Source organism: Malaya genurostris, chromosome 1 (genome assembly GCF_030247185.1).
Source record: "Malaya genurostris strain Urasoe2022 chromosome 1, Malgen_1.1, whole genome shotgun sequence".
NCBI lineage: Eukaryota > Metazoa > Arthropoda > Insecta > Diptera > Culicidae > Malaya > Malaya genurostris.
In genome coordinates, this window is record NC_080570.1 from 9568228 (window position 1) to 9590160 (window position 21933).

Here is a 21933-nt window from a genome sequence, read left to right on the forward strand (position 1 = left end):
TTTACAAGATTTTCATATAACGAATAAAATTTCCAGTCTGAGTCAAATTTATTGACACGCCCTATAACCATTACTAGATATCCACACAACATGCATTGAAACAATTTATGAAGCGCATATTATATTCCTTTCGAATTAATATAGATAGGTTTATCTATACCATATGACTAGTTTTATAAAATTTATATAAAACTTTTAATGGAGATCATCCCAGTTCGATGTAGCAGTTATATGTAGATCAAATGATTGCTATTTGATTGAATAAGTGATACATATAACATTCAAATTGATAAAAAAAATACTAGGATTATGGTGCTTAAGGGAATCAAAAACAACAAAAAAAATTGTCTTATCAAAAACTTATTGTTGTATATTTCGTATATAAAGAATTTCATAATAAAATTTTATTTTAATATTTCAACTACACTTACTTCTTCGGGACTGGCTAATTTCATCGGATATTTACTGTCACCTGACGAATCAGATGCACTCCGAAAAGCTGATAATTGAGAACTACTCCTTTTTTCGAGGATTCAAGATATACTAGTCATCAGTTCCGTAAAGGAGCACCTCCTGATATTTGCGAAGGAGACGTGGGATCCAGAAACTATAAATAAAAAATTTAAATCCTCATACTAGACAGACAGCGTAATGAAACGTACCGGATATTAATTTCAGGGGCATATCCTTGAACGAATTTGAATGAGCTGTCTTGTCAGCGATGATAAACTTCATAAAAAACTGTCTGGAGCAGTCGATGAATATCGAGGACACAACTCTTTGTTCAGCTGCAAGCAGTGCGATTCACAACTATTCTTTTGTAAAAACAAACTCTATATCTTGTTATTTTCTTCAGCTGTCTCGTTTTCTTCCTTGTTGCAGATTTGATGAACGCTTCCAATGAAAATTATAAGTTTTCCCATGACTTTTAATAAACATAATCAACATGCGATTAAAATGTAATGTAATGAATACTAAAATTATTTTGGCTTTTGTTTTATCGACTTTTCGCATAACTTGTATATGGTATGATTATCAATATCATGAAGATTATGAAGATATAAAATTCATTGAACATCATTTAGATTTTATGTAGAGTTCCATTAAAGGTCGTAAGTTGTCATATGTCTTTTGTGAAATACCATCTGCGTACGATTCATAATGAATATAAATTATGTAACGAGTTAGGTTCCATCGAATTTCAATATACATTGTATAGAATATTCTTATAACTTTCATTATGGTAACGTCTATTTATGGCGTTTTCGTTTTTAATTTGCACTACACCGGTGTAGTGCTACACTGAGGCATGAATAAACGAACAAAAATGACGAAAACATAAACAGTAACCATTGACTACAATAAACGATTCCATTGCACAGAGCTACACCAAACTTTTGATGAGTGCTACACCAGTGGTATCGGTGCAGAAAAAGTGTAGCACTGGTGTAGTGCAATTGGTAAAAACGAACGGTTTCAGTGCAGCTTTCGCTACACCAGTGTAGTGCAATTTAAAAACGAAAACGACATTAGATTTAACGTACACGTTAAATAAAGATTATAAGTTTTCATATAATCTCTATAAATTATATTCTGCATTCGATTCATATGACAAATCTGATGAATTTAAGTAAGATTTTCATTTCAGTGTACAATTATGGATTGTATATCATTTAGTACTTCCAAAATGTCAAAATACAATGAAATCGGTTATATGTAGTTCGTTGGTTTTCCATGAAAAGTGTGAAAAACTTTTCCAAAAATGTGTCCGAATGTAATCCATGTATAAGGTTTATTTGAAAAATAATTTTCATATCATCGCATTATTTTTACAAATATTTGTGAAAGATCACAGAAACGCTCATTTTTCAAAGCTATTTTTGATAACACTCGGAAAATCCTCCGAATTTTCCAGCTTTGTTTACCCTGCAGATAGATAAATTGTTTTTGGCAAAGCAAAGTCCTGGCAGCACATTCCTTTTGTGGAATTTGGCCTTTCTGTTTCAACAGACTTCGCAGCCGATTCTTAGTGTACAGATTCATTGCATGGCTAGTACTATGGATCCTACTATGAATCCTTCCAGGTCGGGGCTCGAACATACGACAACTGGCTTGTAAGACCAGCGCCCTATGCATTGAACCACCAACCCGGGTGTTTTTTCCATCGAAAATTCCCTGCGCGCATGGTACTTGGACGATGGCCTTAAATCATGATTTAATTGATATCTATATGTAAAACAAAGAGACATTCATGCAAAATTTATATGAAATCCGACGTCATAAGCAATTCTTATAATTTTGAAATAGATGAAAAAATAATATACCGTGATATCCATTCGAAATGCATAGTTTTTACATTTATTATATATTTAAAATAATATTAATACTAATTTTATGTATACCACATATAGTCACAGTTTATATGATCTGCACATGATGTCAACGTGTCAATTTGTAAGGGCACAACCGTTCAACGTTGCGAAGTTGGCTCCCTAAGAAGTATTCGCCGGTCTGTTACTATGAGAGTCTGTACTCTATAGCGCAATACAGATATGTTCTCCTAAAATACCGCCAATTCACTGATCATACAGATAAATACCGATTTCGGGATTTTGCTTGGATAGGCATGCAAAAAGGTTGTCGTAAGACCTTTGTTTTTTTTTTCTTCACCTAGCTGAGCCCCGGTGACATTTTCCTTGTACTTATTAGCAGAGATAGATTTTTGCACAAGATACAGATCTTTGTGAAAATTGCCTGGCAACGCTGCAACCGTATAGTAAACTCTATTGAAGAATCCAATCAGAGTGATCACCACGAGGTAGCGTTATGGTGATTGTTTAGACATATCCCATGTATTCAGAAAAAATATGAAGGAATTTTTCAATTTACTTGAGTTTGAACGAATGCAGGTGGCAAAACCACAGACTAACAGACAGGACACTCAAATTAGATTCTTCAATCATTTTAACGGTCATTTCGAATATTCCTTTATTTGGGACAGTACTCACATGTGTCATGATGGCGCCACGTTACCCTATCAAAAACATCATGTCTGTCATCTAGACTGTGTTTAATTTTTTCATTTACCAACAGAGTTGCCGTTCATACAGAATTATCTGTAATGTATTGATTTGTATACGTCCATGCGAATTTCATGCAGGATTCAGATTCAATACATATTGCCAAAACTATATCCATAATTGTGCCTACTTCTCATCCTCCAACGCAATACAAAATCGAACCCGTTTTGTTACAATATTTACTTGCTTCTGGTCTGCCACCACTTAATTTCGAGTGAAAACTACCACCACAATAAAAAATAGTCTAGATGAACAACATTGAGTCAAATAAACGGCTACCTTCCAACATCGCGAAAAAGTTGAATATATTATCAACGTAATCCAATAATTAATTGTGACGATTCAATTTCAAATATTTTGATGAAATCAGACATCCCTGCTGATCGGTGTTGACAAACGAGGGGAAACCAACTAGTTAAAAAACTTTTACATAACACAAGGGGTGTACAGATAGTAAATAGTTCGCCCAGTTCAATATAGGTGGAACTAGTGCATCACGAAAAAATATTTTCATAAGAATTTACTCATACTGTCATGTCTGTTAGTCTGTGGCAAAACCTTACAAATATTGGTTGGAAAAATGATTATTCACGTGTTGTCATCAAAAATATGATTGAAAATTGTCCTATACACTTGAAAATCTCGGAAAATCATACTTTTTTGCGAGCATGACGCCCTCAAGCGAGTCCACGTCGAATCTCGTACATACAAGCATGGTGTAAGAAATGTCACATCCGTGTGCGCTACAATAGCACTGCGCGCCCGTACGATTCTACTTTCCACGAAAGGAATGTAATACCAAGACGTTTCTTTTACGTCTGTTCTCTAAGACACCGCAGCAACTCTGCGAGGCTCTCACCGATAATCTTTGGAAGTAAAGTCCTTCAAACTGTAAACAAAACCTAACTGGCGTTCCGACCGTTGAAATTTTGTCACCAATCGACTTTATCTCAAGTGCGGTGCCGAAACCGAGAAGAAAGACCGAGAAACTGATATTCAAAGTTTAGTAAAGGTATAACTGTGTTAAGCTTTTGTTGATCAAATAACGTTTCGTTTCGATAACTTAAATTTAAAACCATCGCATTCGAATATGTATCAAACAACCCCCTACAGTTGTTTCGAGATAATGTTCCCCTTATTCGAACCAGATAAGATTAAATCATACGACAGAGCCATTAAGTATCGCATCGGATGTTTAGTCGAATTACCCATTATTGACGTGGTGTTTTGCACTAAGCAATTACGCATTCTTTCAAAAACTTAATCTTTTGATTTGGTAACCAAAAACGCAGTAAACTATAATTAATTAATAATTAATCCATAATTCGCCAAACTATTCCTAAAACATGTAAAATTTGAATCTATTCCTAAGACATGGGAAACTCGAACGGGTTGTTTGCGTAGTTCGTTTCCAATCTGTTCCAGGTATCCATGCGGGCCTGGTTTGGATTGGTACCAGGTACCAAGTCCTCGTTGATTTCCAAGTATGCCATGTTTCCATTTTGTACCGGAGGCCAGTTAATGTTCTGTAGGTCCGATTCAGAGGTTGGCGTTGGATTTCCGTGTTCAGCAAAGTTGGCCCACATTCGAACCATCCTGTTGCGAACTGCAAGTGCGGGATTTCCTGGCAAGATCGGTGTAACCGGGAAGTTTGTCATAGACCACATGTACGGTAGCTCATCGGCATGAACGGCACCAGGATAATCATTCAACCGTAATAATCGCTTTACATGGTTAAGAGCGCCGTCGAAACTAAACTGATAGTAGTATGTTGGAGAAGTATTGTGCTGAGCAGTCAATCGAACAGTTTTATCAATGGCGTAGATAAATTGCTGATCCGTGTGGAACTTCGTCCATTCCAGCATTATGTCTGGTCCCAGAGGCTTATCTTCCCAGTAGAATTGGCGAATACCCTGGCTGACGGCAGTAGACGCATCTGTACCAACGGGTATGTTCCAGAAATGTGGTACAAAGAATTGAGGATTTCTGGTAAATTCATTCCATACGGTAGAGTCAATCGAGTGCTCGAGAACCATAAACAATGATTCGGCATCGTTGTAACCAATTATGATTGGAACCTTATTGAAGGTACCAGCCGTAAGTATATCAATGGGTCTCTGCGTTAAAAAGGTCTCTTCGGGGGAGTCGGCAGGTTCAGCTGTTGGAACAAACTCAAAAGGTCTGAATCCACGTGGAATGGGAATGTCGGTCCATCCTTCTTGTAGCCTGACAAAATCTCCCTTGGGCGTAAGACGTAAACGACGTAGCAAATCTTCGTTATCATTAGTTGGATAATCGAAAGCATTGGCAACTCTAAGAGCCATTTCACGTGGATTGTACTGGAATACCCATGGTACCAAGGCAGTTCCAGATTGAGCAATTGCACGATGGAACAATCCGGTGGCCTTCGAAGACAACACCAAATAGTGTACAGCAGCTCCACCGGCACTCTCCCCGAAGATGGTCACGTTGTTCGGGTCACCTCCGAAGGCAGCAATATTATCACGAACCCATCGAAGCGCTTCCACGCAATCCTTCATACCCCAATTGCCCTGAGCATGCGAATCTCCAGTACTGAAGAAACCCAGAATTCCTAGACGATAGTTGATGGTAACAATTACTACATTTTCCGTTACCAAATGATCAGGCCCGTAAACCCACGAGTCTCCGGAACCTCCAGTAAACGATCCACCATGAATCCATACCAGAACCGGTCGCGATCCTATGATGTTTTGTGTGTACACGTTCAGGAACAAACAGTCCTCGTTTCCAGCATATCCATCACCAAATGATGATCCCGAAGGACACGAAGCTCGATGTTCACTGCCATTTTTCACACCTTCCCAACCGCTGTGCTTCACTGGATTACGGAAACGTAGCTCACCTACCGGAGGCTCAGCATAAGGAATTCCCATAAATGAGAAGTAACTACAAAAAGCCCCGCAACTAGATGTTATACCCTGTATTTCTCCTCCAGTGGTTTTAATAATTGGGTTGTTCTGCAAGTGAACATCATCAGCATAAATCATGAACCTTAGAAAAAAGTACTCACCGCATCACCGTTGGCGCCGATCACCGCCAGCGCCAGCAGTAATATGAGTTCGTACATCCTGTAGAGCGATATAGGAACCACTGCAGAGCCTAATCCATATGCTTGTTTTTATATAGCGATCAATTAAGTCCCGAAAGGGCACTTGATAACTGCTTCATTACCTCTCGCACCTGAAGAAGGCGATAAGATTTGGATTCAGGGTGGACATATTCGAAGAGATAGCGTTGCTAGAGTGCGTCACTGCGCTATGCGGGACTTTCCAAAAACAGCTTAGTTAACTGGTAGTTCGGTCATGGTTATCCTTCTCAACGATTATGGCCATAAACGCACCTTTAAAAATAGGCGTGGCTTTGAAATGCACGAATGTGGTTCGCTCGGGGGTGTCGGATTTGTTTATTTATTCACTGTTCGATCATAGAAGTTATTCGAATCCAAGTAGGCTGCGCGCTAGACGATTATCTTTCCCATCGCACTATGGTTCTCCCCATTTTACCTCTATGACCGTGTCTGATTATTTATGGGCTCTTCAAATTGGTTTATTTTATTGCGAAATAATCTTGGCCGACATGAATAACATCAATAAAACACCATATCAATAATTAAGTTGTCCATCATTTATGGTTGAATGACGATAAACGCACGATCTTATGATTGAAGATGTCCGCGTTGTTGAGCGATTTACCGAGTGATCGGTAAAATGCTTTGTTAATCGATTATACCGTGCGTAGAGCAACAAAACGATTAGTTGTCTATCGAACCAGAAAATAGAAACCAATATACAATAGCTTTAACCTCCTGCAATATGGTGGTTTGAACCAAGATTTCTTAGAATCAAACCACAAAGTGATCTTTTAACAAGTTTTAAACAAATGTTGGTTAACAAAAAACTAGTAGAATCTGGCAATGTTTTGACACCATCTTCTTCCAGCGGTAAAAATTTGCAGCAGAACCGAACTATGAAACACGTGCTCTAAAGTCATGAGGAGGGGGTCTTTTCGAGGTCCGGATTCAGAATGCATACCGATGAATTACGAATTGTATGTAAATAAGAACTTTGAACAGTTTCCCGTGAAAGAGTTTTACATGGTCAAGGCTCTAGGAGATATTCTCAACATGTCTCATTGGTTTTCGCTGATGAGACAGATATCAAAAGTTTCTGTTTTCGATGGTAGTTTTCAGCTGTGTATAAAAAAAAACTCGAACAACGTTTTTAGGTAAAGTTCAGCCTTTTTGTTTTGCTCACTAAACCAACGATGGGTTCGGCAAATCTTATTTAGCCTCAGGCGCAAAATTTCCGCGGTACGCCACTGCATCATATAATAATATGAACTACAAACTGACATAAATAACGGGTATAGTAAAACAAAAACCAGTTCATATGGCTATTCATACTAACATGACCAACAAATTGGAACAATTTCGAGCACAACTTAGAAAATATTCTACGATTCTCTATGACGGTTTGAAATTTTGAAAACTTATCAAAAAAACTTATTGTTATGTTCGAACCGAAAGTCGGAAGTGAGTTTGATTTTATGAAATTCTGATACGAATTTATGGACTCATCACATTACTTATGAAAAAAAATACACTCGATACTCCAGAATCAGAAGTTAGAACTGAATAAAAATCGGGATATTTTTATGGTATCTGAAAATTTCTCAGTTGAATCTAAGATGGTAAAAATTTATTGAGCCATCTTCGAAATAAGCTACTGATTTTATTTTATTTTTTTTTTTGTTGGTACATATCAAGCCATAATTCCGGAACCGGAAATCGGATCAGAAATTCAGGAACTTTGTATTGGACAAATCGGTTCAGTCATCTTCGAGAAAATTGAGTGACAATATCAACCCGTTATATAAACGACGACACCAAAAAAGGAAAGGAGCTTACATCGATTTCATAAACTAATTCCGAGAGTCGCATTTTTCAATTTATTGATTATATTTGGAAAATATTACGAAACATAATCACTACTGTCGCTCATTTTTAACTGACAATCATAAAAGCGCCCAAATTTCAATCAACAGTAGCTCAGCCTCAAAACTTTACAGCGCCACCTAGTATCTAGGAACCCTGTGCTCACGAACGTCATCTATCGGAAAAATGAAGCATGACGTTTTTGCTAACATCGACAAGCAGCATGTAAAAAAGCGAGAGGACTGGTTGAAGGTAATTACACCCGAAATCTCACCATTTCAACACGTAATGTTGCCCAAAGGGTCAGCGTTTCGCAAAGTTACATCCAGATCTTCTGGACAATAGCTGGATTACATGTATAGCAGGTTCATGACTTCCCGAAACGCAAACTGTTGCCAAGACAACCGAACCAAAAAATGATGTGTAATCAAAGACTAATTCGTCAAAGCAGACCATCGTAAATGCCAGGACAAAAGCTTTACACCGTTATAAGAAGGATTTTCCCTAGTAAATGTTCAACAACAAAAATATTTTTAGATGTTTTCATTACGGCATCATCATGTGTAAAATAACTTAAACCAAAACAAAATTTAGCTTACGACAAAAATTCATCGCACAGGAAGTCTTTATTCGGGGAAGTTCGTGCTTCCGGTAAGGATATGATCTACTCACTGTTTGCTTCCCCAGCAGACACACGCCGCAGTCTCTTTCTCACACAAAAAGCTGATTACCTGAATTCTTAAATGGTGTTCACTCTTGAAGAGAGATGAAAAAATGAACGATTAGGTACAAAACCCTAACTTAAAATTATGATTCCAGTTTTGATGTGATTGGATGATTAGTGAAACTGTTACTGTTTCGTTAGGTAAGGATCATGCACACGTACACACGCACTCACTCGGACGAGCGACAATAATCTCGGAGGTAAACTGAAAGTAGAGCACCTCTTCGGGTCGCACAAGGAGCAGCATTATCCTATCTTAATGATCTCTCTCCTGCAATGCTAGTTTATTTCAACTGAGCACATGCAGCTCAATCGTCCGAACCAGCCGCCCGCTTCGTCTTTCGCTGTCGAGGACTTTGTTTTGGGGATACTTTGCCACCCTTGGGAGAATTTTCTGTGGAAATATGTAAAATCATTGTTATGATTACATTGTCGAGTAACGCTGTTTCATGGCAATACTTACGAATCTTTTTAAGTGTTTCGGCCGGAATCCACTCGTAATCAACATCTTTAGTATTACTAGTTCCAGTTTCCACAGTTTTCCTGACAGCCGGTGAACGCTTGCGTTTTCCGTACGATCCGAGGAATTGCTGTCCCAAGACCAACAGAAGAACCACAACTGCCGCGAGGAACACGTACAAGAAAAAGGTCTCCCCGTCCAGACCCTCATCAACTTCGGTGATTGAGATGGTCTCGTTGAACACAGCTTCAGAAAATTGATTGCCGCTAGCATCCCGATAATTCAAGGCGATGTTCAAACCGAATGGTCGCCCGGCAAATGATTCCGACGGTAAGAACGAGTATGAAACAGTAGCTTCATGTCCGGGTTTAACTTCGCGATTATAAACAATAGCAGAAAAGTTCTGGATGAAGTAATTGAAATCCATCGGATATCGGAAGGAAGCTTCAACGGTTTCCACGATGAAATCGTCGCTTCCCTTGTTAGAGAATCCAACCAGAAATTCCACCGGATACCCAGCTGGAAGGTCAAGCTGAGAACCAGCTCCGGAGTACAGTGGACGCGTGAACAGTAGAAACGTATCAGCATCCAGAGACTTGGTTGTTTCTGGCTCATCTTCAGCCTCGGGTTCATCCGTATGCGTTACCGAAGCATCATCCGATTCGACCTCAACATCCAGTTCATCTTCCAATTCATCCTCGGTAGCATCTGTAGCAAAAGCCATTAGTCGGGAACCTGCAAGAACAGGGGGTGTTACGACATGCCACGTATAAGCGTAAGTTTAATCTTTTTTCAGTCTCTTCCTAACAACCCACTTACCACTTTCTACGGTCAGAAGAACCGCTGGTAGAACCAGCAAAGCAAAGATGAACAGTTTCTTCATTATATAGGAACGTCACCGGTTAAACTAGAAACGTAATTCAGGCTACTTTCACGATTTACTTTTTCTCTGCGTAAACTCTGCTTCGAATAGGAGCGCGACAAACGGAAAAGTGAACAGCGAGCAAGCTCGCTAAACTGTACGAGGCGCTACGAATGAAGAAAAAGCTGAAAACGTCAGTTCACGTGGAACCAAGTTGACAAACGTTGGTTATCTCTTGACAGCTAGCACGATGACAAAACATTCGCCGAGGGGTGATCAAAGTGCATTGATTACTTATCTTGAATAATTATTCCATCATTGTTTTACAGAAGGGCGATTCTTTCTACGACAACATGTTGAAACAGAAAGCAACTGATGTGAGTTCCCGTATGTAAAAGTACCATTAGAACAGCATAATAATGTATTCCATGTATAATCCAGAGCATATTCTTGAACTTTTGACGGTATCTAGTATAGTTAATTTATGGTATTCAATCATTTATATTAAGAAATTATCGTATTTTTTAAGCGATCAATTTTAGAAGTACGCTTATTACACTTTATCCCCTAACATTTTCAATACGTTTCAGATTTTTGACTAACATTTCAAAAGTTCATTCAAGATTGGTCATAACATAATTCAACATCAAACCAGTAGGTGTCTCCCAAGAAGCAGATCAGTTTTGGTATGTTTAACATATTAACGAAATTTCAATGCTTATATAAGCGACTTTCAATTAACTTCACATTGACTATTTTTACTTAGAAACTCAGTTTGAAAACAGAAATAAAGTATCATTGTTGCATCTCGCCCCCATCGGATTCACCCCATTTAGGGTTCATTTGCATACTTAGGTTTTGCACGAGCATGACATAACTTCACAAAATGAATCCATTTTGACAGCTATCAGGGGTTTGTTTATGTGTTCATTGCGTTCACTCTAATTTGAATACGTGTTAATAGATATGTAAACAAACCACTGGTAGCTGTCAAAAGGATGAACTTGATTCATCGGCAGTTCATTGGTAGTTCATTCGAGTGGTCATCATGCAAAACCTACTTGCTCTGTGAATGAATCATGAAGTTTCACTGTTGTTGGTTTCGCTTTCATACATATAGATGATAGTGAAAATGTTTAGATAATCATAAAATTGAAAATATTTTCTTTATACTCCCCTATTATGCATTTTGATCGAAATGGAACATTTGGATCGAATGTAAAAAAATCCATTTGAATAAGCATTTCAGTCAAGTTTGTAAGGATAACTTTAATTCGATCGAAATAGAGAATGCGATATTTTTATGAGAAGTGTACTCAGATTTTGCACAGATCTATTTCTGGTTCGATCACAGATTATTAAAAAAAATGACCTGGCAACTCTGGTCATAATGTCGTTTTTCATTGAATCCTCTCGCTTGGTGCCAGCGTTTTGCACTTAGATTAGATCATTAAAACGGTTTGCTCGCTTGCTGTCCGGAAAAGAAAATGGGTGCTGAATAGTAACCCGAGAATTGCCTCGAAACAGCATTTTTTGTGCGGTGCAAATCAATGAAATCTCTGTAAGAAAATAGAAACGTCCAACGTCTGTTAGATCAATAAGGACCGACCAACGGTCCATTGTTCAGCTATTTTCAATGTAACGAATTTGAGCCCCGTTGGACTAGTTTTACTGGAGAATTTTGAAAGTTACAAAGTACTCCAATTTTAAATGTTTTAAATGCTGGACTGCACGAAAAATGCCCGAATCGAGACGAACACTCCACGAGTAAATTCAATAAAAAACGACATAAGTTTCGGGATTCACTATTCGAAAATTTAACCGACAAAGAATTAGCTACCGTAATTCAATTTACCCAAAAATGAGTATCCGCTCAAATCTTGTGCTGCATAGAGATTTATTTACGTTTTACGTGTAATAAGATTTTTCCGTGTAGCAACAATTGTCAAATTGACGTCGATAGCAGCACTTTTATAAAAAGAATAACACGCTCTTTGAACATAACTCATGGTTTGAGTTGCGATTACTCAAATTCAAAAAATGAAACAATATGTCAAAATTTGAGTATGGATTTGAGTAAAATAAACTCGTTGCCATGAGTTCTCTCGCATTTATTCATACATTAGAGTAAGTGTTGAGTTTTTGAACATTTGAGTGAAAAAAATATTTCTTGCAGTTCAGTGCGTTTTCATTCTCTGAATATTCTTATAGAAATAAAGAATGCAAGAATACGTCGTTTTCCATTGCCGTTTCTAGATCCGGTTTTAAAAACATGAATCAACGTCAATCATAGATGTTTTGTGGTTTCGAATAAGCTTAGTGAAAAACACAACATAAGGATATCAAAACAATTCAATTTGTACTCCAAACCGTTCAAAAGGAAACGGTTTTGAAACACTACTTTGCGCATTCAAAAGCAAGAAGAATAACTTTGTATATGAAAATTAACAAAGAAAAATTTCTTCATTTTGAGAGCAAGGAACTCAAATTTTGAGTTGAATTTACTCAAATTTTGAACAAAATATTTTTTACTCAAGTTTTGACAATTTCGTCCCTTAACGCAAAAATGAGTAGATAGCTGGTAACTCAAGTTTAGAGTACGTGCACTTTTTATGAATATGAGTGATGTGTCACTCAATTTTGAGTTATGTTCAATGAGAGTGAACGAAACTTTTCTTCAACATTCTCTTTCTTCTCTGTACGCTGATGGTATTTCGGAAAGCATAAATAGACCCATATCCGGAAAATAATATATCCCCTGTGCGGCACATCCAAAGAGTTTGTATATTTTCGAGTGATATTGTACCTGTTCCGAAAGGCACGCAGCGACATGTCCGCAATATCTGCCACCGAGAAGCCGCAGATGCAGCAGATCGATTTGAATACTCTTAACCTGCAGCAATTGACACAGTTAAAAAATCAACTCGATCAGGTAAAAATGTGAATTCTAGCGTGGGTGGATCACATTCGAATATTGGCCTATCTTTCAGGAATTGACACTGTTCCAAGAATCGCTGCAGACACTCAAAATGGCTCGAGTGAAATATTCTGGTTCGAAGGAAGCACTGGAACAGTTCAAACCAGACTGGAACGAAAAACAGATTTTAGTGCCCCTGACAGGGTAAGTTCCGCTTGTAGAATATAAATTCAAGATAAAAGCGATTGTTTGATATGATTTTTTTCACTCAGGAGTATGTATGTACCAGGAACAATCAAAGATGCGAACAATGTGATCATTGATATCGGGACAGGATATTATGTAGAAAATGTAAGCTTTATTTTGAAAATATTTCACTGAATTTTAATAATGTTGTTTCTTCTAGGATTTGGAAAGTGCGAAAGATCTCTTCAAACGACGAGTGGACTTCGTTCAGAAACAAATGGAAAAAATTGAAGTTCTAGGCATGGAAAAATCTAAAATTAGAGATGCAATTCGTGAAGTGATGGAAATTAAACTGCTTCAGCTTGAGAAAGAATTGCAGAAACAACGAGAGGGAACGGAATGAACTAGTTCTGCATCCTATGATTCCGTGCAACTTAACACGCAACAGTTAACTGTATTCGGCTCCTAATCTATTCGATCATACGGAATTAAGCTTCAGAATGTACTCTCCAAAAACGTTGGTGAAAGACAGCCGATGGTCTTTTTTTTATCCCATTCACATTTCGTCATTTCCCATCTGAAAATACACTGAGCATTTATTAATACGAATAACAAAAAAAAACAATTTTCAATCCTATTTTTATTCACCCCCTATTAGTTAGAAAGGAAGTTCTACTAAGATGCAGAAAACAGAAACAATTCGAAGACAAACAGCTGCATCGTAGTGCGAGAAGATCTACTGTCTAGGCGTTGAGAGTTGCGTTCAACTCTCCGGCGGCTAGCAGCTCTTTGATGATGTCTAGGCCACCAATTAGTTCTCCCTTGACGTAGACCTGAGGATACGTCGGCCAATCAGAATACGTCTTCAACCCTTGCCGTACCTCTTCATCGGTTAGAATGTCAAATGTTTCATACGTAACACTACAGAGGAAGAATACGAAATTAAGTTGTTAGAAATTCAAATTAGTATCAGATAACGCAAACCTACTGACCCTGTTTCGTTGATGATTGCTATCAGCTGTTTGGAAAAGCCGCACCGGGGAACATTGCGGTCACCCTTCATGAAAATCATTACATTGCATTGGTTGATCAACGCTTTCAACCGATCCTCCAGGGTTCCCTCGGTAATATCGGAGTTAGATGCACCGGAAAACTTTCGACACTTGGTTATAAGAGCAGCAATATCTACACCATCAATTCGATCTACTGCGGTGCCTGCTCGGAAAAAGATCACCGTTGGAACTGCTTCTATCTGATGTTTCAAAGCCACTTCGGATAAATCTTCGGCGGGTACGTCTAAGAACTGAATTCCTCCGTACACGGACTGCTTTGCCAATTCCGACATGACTGAAAGGATTTGTTTACACTGTTCCGCCCATTCTGCCGAGAATAACGCCACGGACACTGCTGACGACCTGTAAATCGTACTTACCATGAAGAAGCGCGCTAAACTCAAAAACTTAGAAAAACTTACCCGATCAGCTTGTTATATTGCTCAACACTGGTCACGGTAATCACGCTCATGCTGGTGGTACTACTAGTGGTTCCTATTTTCACGAACAATCTTTCTTCTAAATAAATTCAAAACTAATACTTGTCAGTCCTTTCGACCCGATAAGGAACGCATAAAAACCTGCTAGAAAATTCGAGGTAGATGAGAACACCAAACAAAAAATATCGAGTATGTCTGGTCGTCTGAACGATAGTTTTCCCAATATCGATGAAAGGTTAAAAAGCAGCAGCTGTCATAATTCGACACATTAAAAACTCATTTGACAGATATTGCGGATCACTTCCCCTGTGCTAAACCACTGACGAGATTAACATACGATGTATACACGCTTCTAAAGTTGCTCAGAATTCGAGTACTAATATAAAGACATCATATTGTCTAGACATCCTACACTCAAATAAAAATTCACGTTCGATTCACTTGAAAAATCACGTAGAATGGTTTCAAATGTCAAATTGAATATTTTACGTGACGGAAATGAATGTTATACGAACATCCCCTAAAATGAATAGAGTCATCACATAAGGTTTACGTGAATTGACCAAACGTCAAGCAATCTACGTGAATTTTCTGTGTGAAAAACTCGATTTTGAAAATGGCGAGCAGTGGCCCTCGAAGTGTAAGTAGTGTAAATATTTGTGAGAAAAGTTATTTAATTACAATTTTTTACTCCATCGACCGGACCATTCCAGTATGAAAGTTTCCATGTGTTCAACTGGACCGAGTGCCTGCGTGAGCCCGGAAGTTTACCCGCTCCTGCCGAATGCTTCAAACAGGCCGTCGGTATGAAGCTAGAGACACTGGAACCACGTAATGCGACTTCAACCTGCATCGGTAGTGTTGTGGGAGTTTTTGGATCTCGACTTCGGCTTCGGTTGGATGGCAGTGACAACAAAAACGATTTCTGGAGGCTTGTCGATTTGAGATACCACGACGTTATTAGTTGCTTTTTAAGCCATTGGAATTATTTGACAATTTTCTGAAATAAATGTTTTATATTTCATGGCATTTTTCATTTCATAGATTTATATCAAAATCTGAAATCTCCCTTTTGACTTCAACCAATATATAAAATAGTAATTTTCTGGTATCTAAATTTGATATGAACTGATAGATAAATGTGATATGAACAGTACATTACATTTCATCTATGAAACACGTAACTTTACTGGATTATGCATTAAACAGCTTTTAAATGCCAGTCCATTAAAACCTACGTGAAAAGTAGGGTGGAAAATATTCACATAACTTTTCACGTAACTATAATATGATTATTATTTTGAGTGTATCACTACTATCACCCAATTGTACGCGGCGGTCAGATTTACCCCCAGACGGCTGGCTATGTTTGCCAGACATTTTTGCAAAAGTCTGGCAACAATGCAACAACCGTTTCCGGCAGAGAATTTCGCCTAGCGGTTATTAACGGTTCTGTTTCTGTCGTATTTCTGCCATATAAGATTGGCAGAACCGGTTTGAATCGGTTTTAAATTATTAACGTCTTGGTTAATTGTGGAAAATGTTAACATTACTTTCTCACTACCAAACATACAAATTTCATTCTCATTTACCTCGTCTCAAGATTTGGTTTTTGTATGTACATGCGGGATTGTCGAATATCAAATGAAGTCGAATAAGAAAAAGAAAAAAAAAGAAGGAAGAGAGAAATAAACAAGACACATACGGCGAGATAATGACGCAATTTCGCCTGGACAATTTTGACAGCAGCCGGAATGCAGCCAGCCTTCTGACAGTTGCCAGAATTCCTCATAAGCGGACACTGTCACTTTTCACGATCAATTCCCAAGCAACATACTTTTTTGCGAGCATGGTCCTCAACCGAGTCCACATTGAATCTCGTACAAAGATAAATGTTAAATTCTTTCGAGCCAAAATAGCAGCACTGTGCACCCATTCAATTGACATGATATGTTCAATGTGGTACCGTGCGATGGCGTTATTGAACTGAAATCACATCTGGATCTAAGCTGAGAGGGTCTTGATTTCAAATGGAAACGTCAAAAATTGAGAAGTTACCATCAATGATAATGAGTGAAGTTTAACGTAAGAACTCGTTTTCTTAGTTACTGTTCGAGAAATAAATCTAAAACTCTTAATAAACATTTGTCGCAACAGCCGTACTTTTATTTCGTTGTTTAAATTTTACTAGAAGCAGAAAATATCGAAAGAACTGTACGATGAAACAACGAAGAAATTACATGGTAATGATTATTAAAATGCCATTTAGTTTTCAAAGTACATATTACTACTTGTTTCAAAATGTTTGGAGATTTTCTAGCGTGTGTCGTTTATAAATTGATAGTCACATAGTCGACGAGCAAGTGTAAATAAAGTGTTATAGCAATAAATACAAAGCTAACCATACCATATGAAATAAAATCACAGACGAATAGACAGGACACTCAAATTGGATTCTCAAATCATTTTAACGGTAATTTCGAATATTCCATTAGATTGGATGGTACTCGCATATGCCATGATGGCGACACGTTACTCACAAAAACATCCAGTCTGTCATATAGACTGTGTTTATTTTTTTTTAATTTACCAACAGAGTTGGCATGCATAAAGAATTATCTGTAATGTACTGATTTGTATACGTCCATAATGATTTCATATTGCCAAAACTAAATACAGAATTGTGCCTACTTCTCATCCTACAACGCAAAACAAAATCGAATCCACGTTTTGTTACGATATTTGATTTTGGCTCGCCGCCACTTAATTTTGTGTGAAAATTACTAACACAATTAAAAATAGCCTAGGTGACTACAAGTTCTAATGAACTTTTTTGACATTCTGTGCGAAAAACTAACTAAAAAAAAATAAATATTACAGCTATGTAAATACCACAAACCAATAATCGGTTTCATGCACTTGAGAGGTAATTTTTTAACAACGTTGAGAAAAATAAATTGTTGCCTTCAAATATCGCAAAAAAAAAATACATTATCAACATAATCCCTTGATTCATTGCGACGATTCACTTTCAAATATTATACAAAGAGTGATGAAATCCCGCATCTCTGCAAGCAGCTGATCTGTGTTGACAAACGGTGGGGGGAAACCAACTAGTAAAAAAACTTCTATGTAATACAACGGGTGTACCGATAGGTAATAGTTCGCGCAGTCCAATATAGATAAAACTAGTGCCCCACGAAAATTTATTTTTAGAAGAACTTACTCATAGTGTCATGTCTGTTAGTGTGTGCCGAGATTTCGGCAAACGCATTTGCTGGTTTCGGGATAGTTGTTAATCATCGCACAACATTGAACGAAAATATTAATTAAACAAAGAGAAACTGTCACATGCTCATGCGGTCTCACCGAATATTAACAAATATGAAGACGAACATTAGAAAAGATCCCAAGTGCAAATGACTGTTTCTCTTTCGAATATTACGGTCCAATCAGAAATCGTTCCATCTAACACTTCACATGGGATAATAGCAAAAACCATCAACTTTCGATTTTAACTGTAGAATTCATTCGAAATTACTGGAGTATGCCGTAATACTCAAAAGAGAAGGTAAACAAAGAGAAACGGCTATTCACACTTGGGACCTTATCTAATGATCATCGAGATATATCATTGAAGCAAATTTGTTACCTTGTACAAATTTTTCTTTGCGTGTGTGGTATTTTTTTTCAGTGGGCTGCCAATGCCGGAAACCGTCATCATCAATGATGCCGTTGGAAGTTTATATCGAAGTCTAACGTCAGCTGTCAAAATTACCGATTTCTGTTTGCTGTCAATGCTTGCTCTTTTCTAGTGTTTTCAGACTTGAACCCGCACGTGTGTTCCGTAGTTCAGCTGCAAAATCATGGATAAATCTGTCGTTTTGGCTCGTGTGATCAAGGTTCTCGGTCGCACCGGTTCCCAGGGTCAGTGTACTCAAGTGAAAGTCGAATTCATCAGCGAACAGAATCGTCAGATCATCCGCAACGTGAAAGGTCCGGTACGTGAGGGTGACATCTTGACGCTACTCGAGTCTGAACGTGAAGCCAGAAGATTGAGATGAACAGCGGAACATGTTCCGAATTATTTTAAGGTCAACTTTAGCTTGATTCCACATTGTTCCGTATGGTCAATATCGGTAATATGATACTTTTCTTGTGTATAGAATAGGCTGATAATCTGTTTTGTTTATTTACAGGTTATATTTTCAATTCAAGGAAATATCGTCAAATAAATTAATGTGAAATCATTTAATGTTTCTTAGTTAATAACACCATGACAAATATCTTTCAGAATGCATATGCTAGCATGGATTTATTCTGAACGGTTTGTATTTTATTAGAATTAGTCTAATTCTATTTTTCAACGGTAGACAAGTTGAAATACTGTTCAACAAGTTTTTGGCATTGATCAAGGTTTGATGGTTTTAATTTGTTTACTTTGGCATTAAATCGAGAACCTTTACCGGTTCCTTTTCCGTCAAGTATATTGCAAATATCTTCTCCCAGTAGAGCTATTTCCTCTGGTTTTCCATAAAGTAACAACTGTCCTTTTCCGCTTTCGTCACCATTGGTAAGAAAGAAAAAACAGTCCGTCAGTTTGATGTTTCTCAAAAATACGTTGATGAAATCGGAGTCAGCTCCATCCGTCCGGTGAATGGCGTAGAACTTTGGTTTAGGATCTAAAGAATTTATCTTTTCTGCCTCGTGAACAGCCAATTCGGTAGAAAGTTTTTTCGACGATTTTTGCATTGATTTGACCGTAACTTGCAGTTTTTTGATGAGGTCTATATGAGAGGATGGGCCTCCATTGAGTAGGTTGTTGAATTGAATTTCCCTGTCGTAACATTCTGTTAGTTTTCGAACAATACGATTACCAACTAGAAAGTGGACTAGGCACTTATTCTTACTTTTCTCTACGTTTAAAAATTTTATCGCTTGAAGTTGAGCCAGATTTTTCACGTGTGTTCCGCAGCACATATTTTTCTCAATTCCATCGATTGCGACCACTCGCAGTGGGCCACTGATATCGTCTGGAAGTCCTCGGGTTCGTGTATTACCAGATTTAAGTTCTGGATCGTTTGGCTGATAAACATCGACGGTCACTGGCGTGCAAGCTACGATCAGTTGATTGCAAATTTTTTCCACTTCTTCCAACTGTTCTCGGGTGACATCCTTCGCATCTAAATCGACGTATGAATCTTCCGCTCCTAACCACCAGGATCGGGTACTGTAACCAAGTTCTTTATCGTATATCGCAGTAATCAAATGTTGACCGGAATGCTGCTGCATATGATCGAATCGTCGTTCCCAATTGATCCTTTGGTGGACTCTATCTCCGGCCAGGAACGGCGCCTGCTCACCCTCCACGAAATGGATTGCATCTGGTCCTTTGCGGGTGACGGATTTCACTTCGTAATCATTAAGCCAGCCATGATCCGACGGTTGGCCACCACCTTCGGGAAAAAGTACCGTATCTTCACAGATTACGTTGAACCCGTGGTCGGTTTTTTCGCAGGTGATGACTGTGGTACTGAATTCCTTGAGAAAACTATCTTCTTGACACTTGAATACCATGGTGACTAAATTTTTGTGGTAAAAAGTGTCAAATATGTACTCTGGCCGAGCAGAACCTTTTTCTCTTTAGCTAGGAAGTAAATATCTGACGATATGTCTATATAAGCGGTATCGTTTGGGCAAAAATTTATTTCCCTGAAAGATTTGAGCAATTTGTAAGTTACTATTTATGGGAAAAATAGAATTAAATTCGTTTTTTTCCGGCGAATAAATGAGAAAAAAGTGCTTAATCCACCTAATGGTGTGAGAATAAATTTCTCTTATTCAAACAATCTAATTGTAACATATTATTTTCATTGATCAGCTAATTTTAAACACAAATTCATTCCGATTATTACCGTTAGTTAACAAACGCGTGATTCAACAAATATATCGCATATACGACAACATTCCCGAGACCAAAAGTTTTGCCTGTTACGTCATTTAGAATTATATCTCTAAAAACAAGAGTGACAAAAAATTCTGCATGAAATGTTCAAAACGAAGAATGTAACAATGAGAAATTCTCTTTGTTTACTTTCTTTTTCGGTTATTACGGTACTGTTAGCAATCTTTGACTCCAATTATTTACCGAAAAAAAACTAAAGCTATCATCTTTGAATCTGCACTGAAGAAATTACCGAAAAAAACAGGAATGTTTCGCAATAATCGAAAGAGAAAGTAAACAAAGAGAATCTCTTATTGTTACATTCGTTGTTTTGAACATTTCATACAGAATTGATCTGCGAACTTGATTCAAAACGGCTAACAAACAACCCTAAACTTGTGAAAATCGGTGAAGCCATCTCTGAGAAAATTGATCGAAAAAAATGTGTTTTGTCGGTTACGTTGCTTATACAATCACATCTCCTAAACATGAAGTGACAACAAACTGATTTTAGATTTGCAATTCAAAACTAACTTCCACGCGAAATTGAATTGAGCAAAAATTTGTTGGTTACGTCACTTATACAATTACATCTCCGGAACCGGAAATGACAGCCAACTGTTCTTCAAACTTATTCCACAGCCCAGAAGTAACTTTAAGCTTATTAAATTAATTTAGTCATCTCCAGAAAAAGCCGATTTCTTTAGAAATTATATTACCTTTCTTTAGAGAATAACAAAACAGTAATCCTAGATCCTTTGATGAAAGTGTCAAATTGTCAAAACAGTAGTGAACTTTTCTATCCTTATTTAGTTCAGTGTAAGACTGTCATTTACACTTGCGTGAAAAGCCCTACCTCAGAATCGACCTACCCGAACTATTTAGCCAACTGCTTGCAGCGCCACATGCGGCAAGCATTGCAATTAAAGTGTGAACTCCCCTACCAGACGTTTCAATAGATTGATAACGTCTGGTAGGGGACTTCACAACCCAATCAAAAACGTGAATTCGCCTACCGTATTTTATCTACCAGACATTATCATAAGACTTGCTCAGCAGCTTCATATACAAAACTTTTTATAGTGTTTAGTAAATCACTGCCTGCACCACTTGCGTGAAAAGCCCTACCTCAGAATCGACCTACCTGAACTATTTAGCCAACTGCTTGCAGCGCCACATGCGGCAAGCATTGCAATTAAAGTGTGAACTCCCCTACCAGACGTTTCAATAGATAGATAACGTCTGGTAGGGGACTTCACAACCCAATCAAAAACGTGAATTCCCCTACCGTAT

At 37.8% G+C, this 21933-nt stretch overlaps 6 protein-coding genes across 6 annotated transcripts; 2 read left to right on the forward strand and 4 right to left on the reverse strand.

Moving 5' to 3' along the window:
- Positions 1-4314: 4314 nt before the first annotated feature.
- On the reverse strand, positions 4315-6206 carry LOC131431857 (esterase E4-like). Its single transcript, XM_058597771.1, has 2 exons — positions 6133-6206; positions 4315-6079 (listed from the first exon to the last, which is right to left on the reverse strand). Exons 1-2 carry the CDS (start codon positions 6187-6189, stop codon positions 4448-4450), a joined length of 1689 nt encoding a protein of 562 aa, XP_058453754.1. The 5' UTR covers positions 6190-6206; the 3' UTR covers positions 4315-4447.
- A 2377-nt stretch (positions 6207-8583) lies between these two features.
- Positions 8584-10290, reverse strand: LOC131431866 (translocon-associated protein subunit alpha-like). The gene is made up of 3 exons (XM_058597784.1): positions 10059-10290; positions 9243-9974; positions 8584-9173 (listed from the first exon to the last, which is right to left on the reverse strand). The coding sequence occupies exons 1-3, from the start codon at positions 10120-10122 to the stop codon at positions 9088-9090; spliced, it is 882 nt and encodes a 293-aa protein (XP_058453767.1). The 5' UTR covers positions 10123-10290; the 3' UTR covers positions 8584-9087.
- Positions 10291-12673: 2383 nt separating this feature from the next.
- On the forward strand, positions 12674-13764 carry LOC131431872 (probable prefoldin subunit 5). Its single transcript, XM_058597814.1, has 4 exons — positions 12674-13033; positions 13092-13222; positions 13291-13369; positions 13425-13764. Exons 1-4 carry the CDS (start codon positions 12932-12934, stop codon positions 13605-13607), a joined length of 495 nt encoding a protein of 164 aa, XP_058453797.1. The 5' UTR covers positions 12674-12931; the 3' UTR covers positions 13608-13764.
- Positions 13765-13829: 65 nt separating this feature from the next.
- On the reverse strand, positions 13830-14966 carry LOC131431870 (glutaredoxin 3-like). Its single transcript, XM_058597799.1, has 4 exons — positions 14838-14966; positions 14679-14775; positions 14197-14619; positions 13830-14125 (listed from the first exon to the last, which is right to left on the reverse strand). Exons 2-4 carry the CDS (start codon positions 14726-14728, stop codon positions 13948-13950), a joined length of 651 nt encoding a protein of 216 aa, XP_058453782.1. The 5' UTR covers positions 14729-14775; positions 14838-14966; the 3' UTR covers positions 13830-13947.
- Positions 14967-18493: 3527 nt separating this feature from the next.
- On the forward strand, positions 18494-18946 carry LOC131431885 (small ribosomal subunit protein eS28). Its single transcript, XM_058597834.1, has 2 exons — positions 18494-18835; positions 18896-18946. The coding sequence occupies exon 1, from the start codon at positions 18563-18565 to the stop codon at positions 18758-18760; it is 198 nt and encodes a 65-aa protein (XP_058453817.1). The 5' UTR covers positions 18494-18562; the 3' UTR covers positions 18761-18835; positions 18896-18946.
- LOC131431879 (alanyl-tRNA editing protein Aarsd1-like) lies at positions 18898-20455 on the reverse strand. Its single transcript, XM_058597824.1, has one exon. It carries the CDS (start codon positions 20271-20273, stop codon positions 19053-19055), a length of 1221 nt encoding a protein of 406 aa, XP_058453807.1. The 5' UTR covers positions 20274-20455; the 3' UTR covers positions 18898-19052.
- Positions 20456-21933: the final 1478 nt, after the last annotated feature.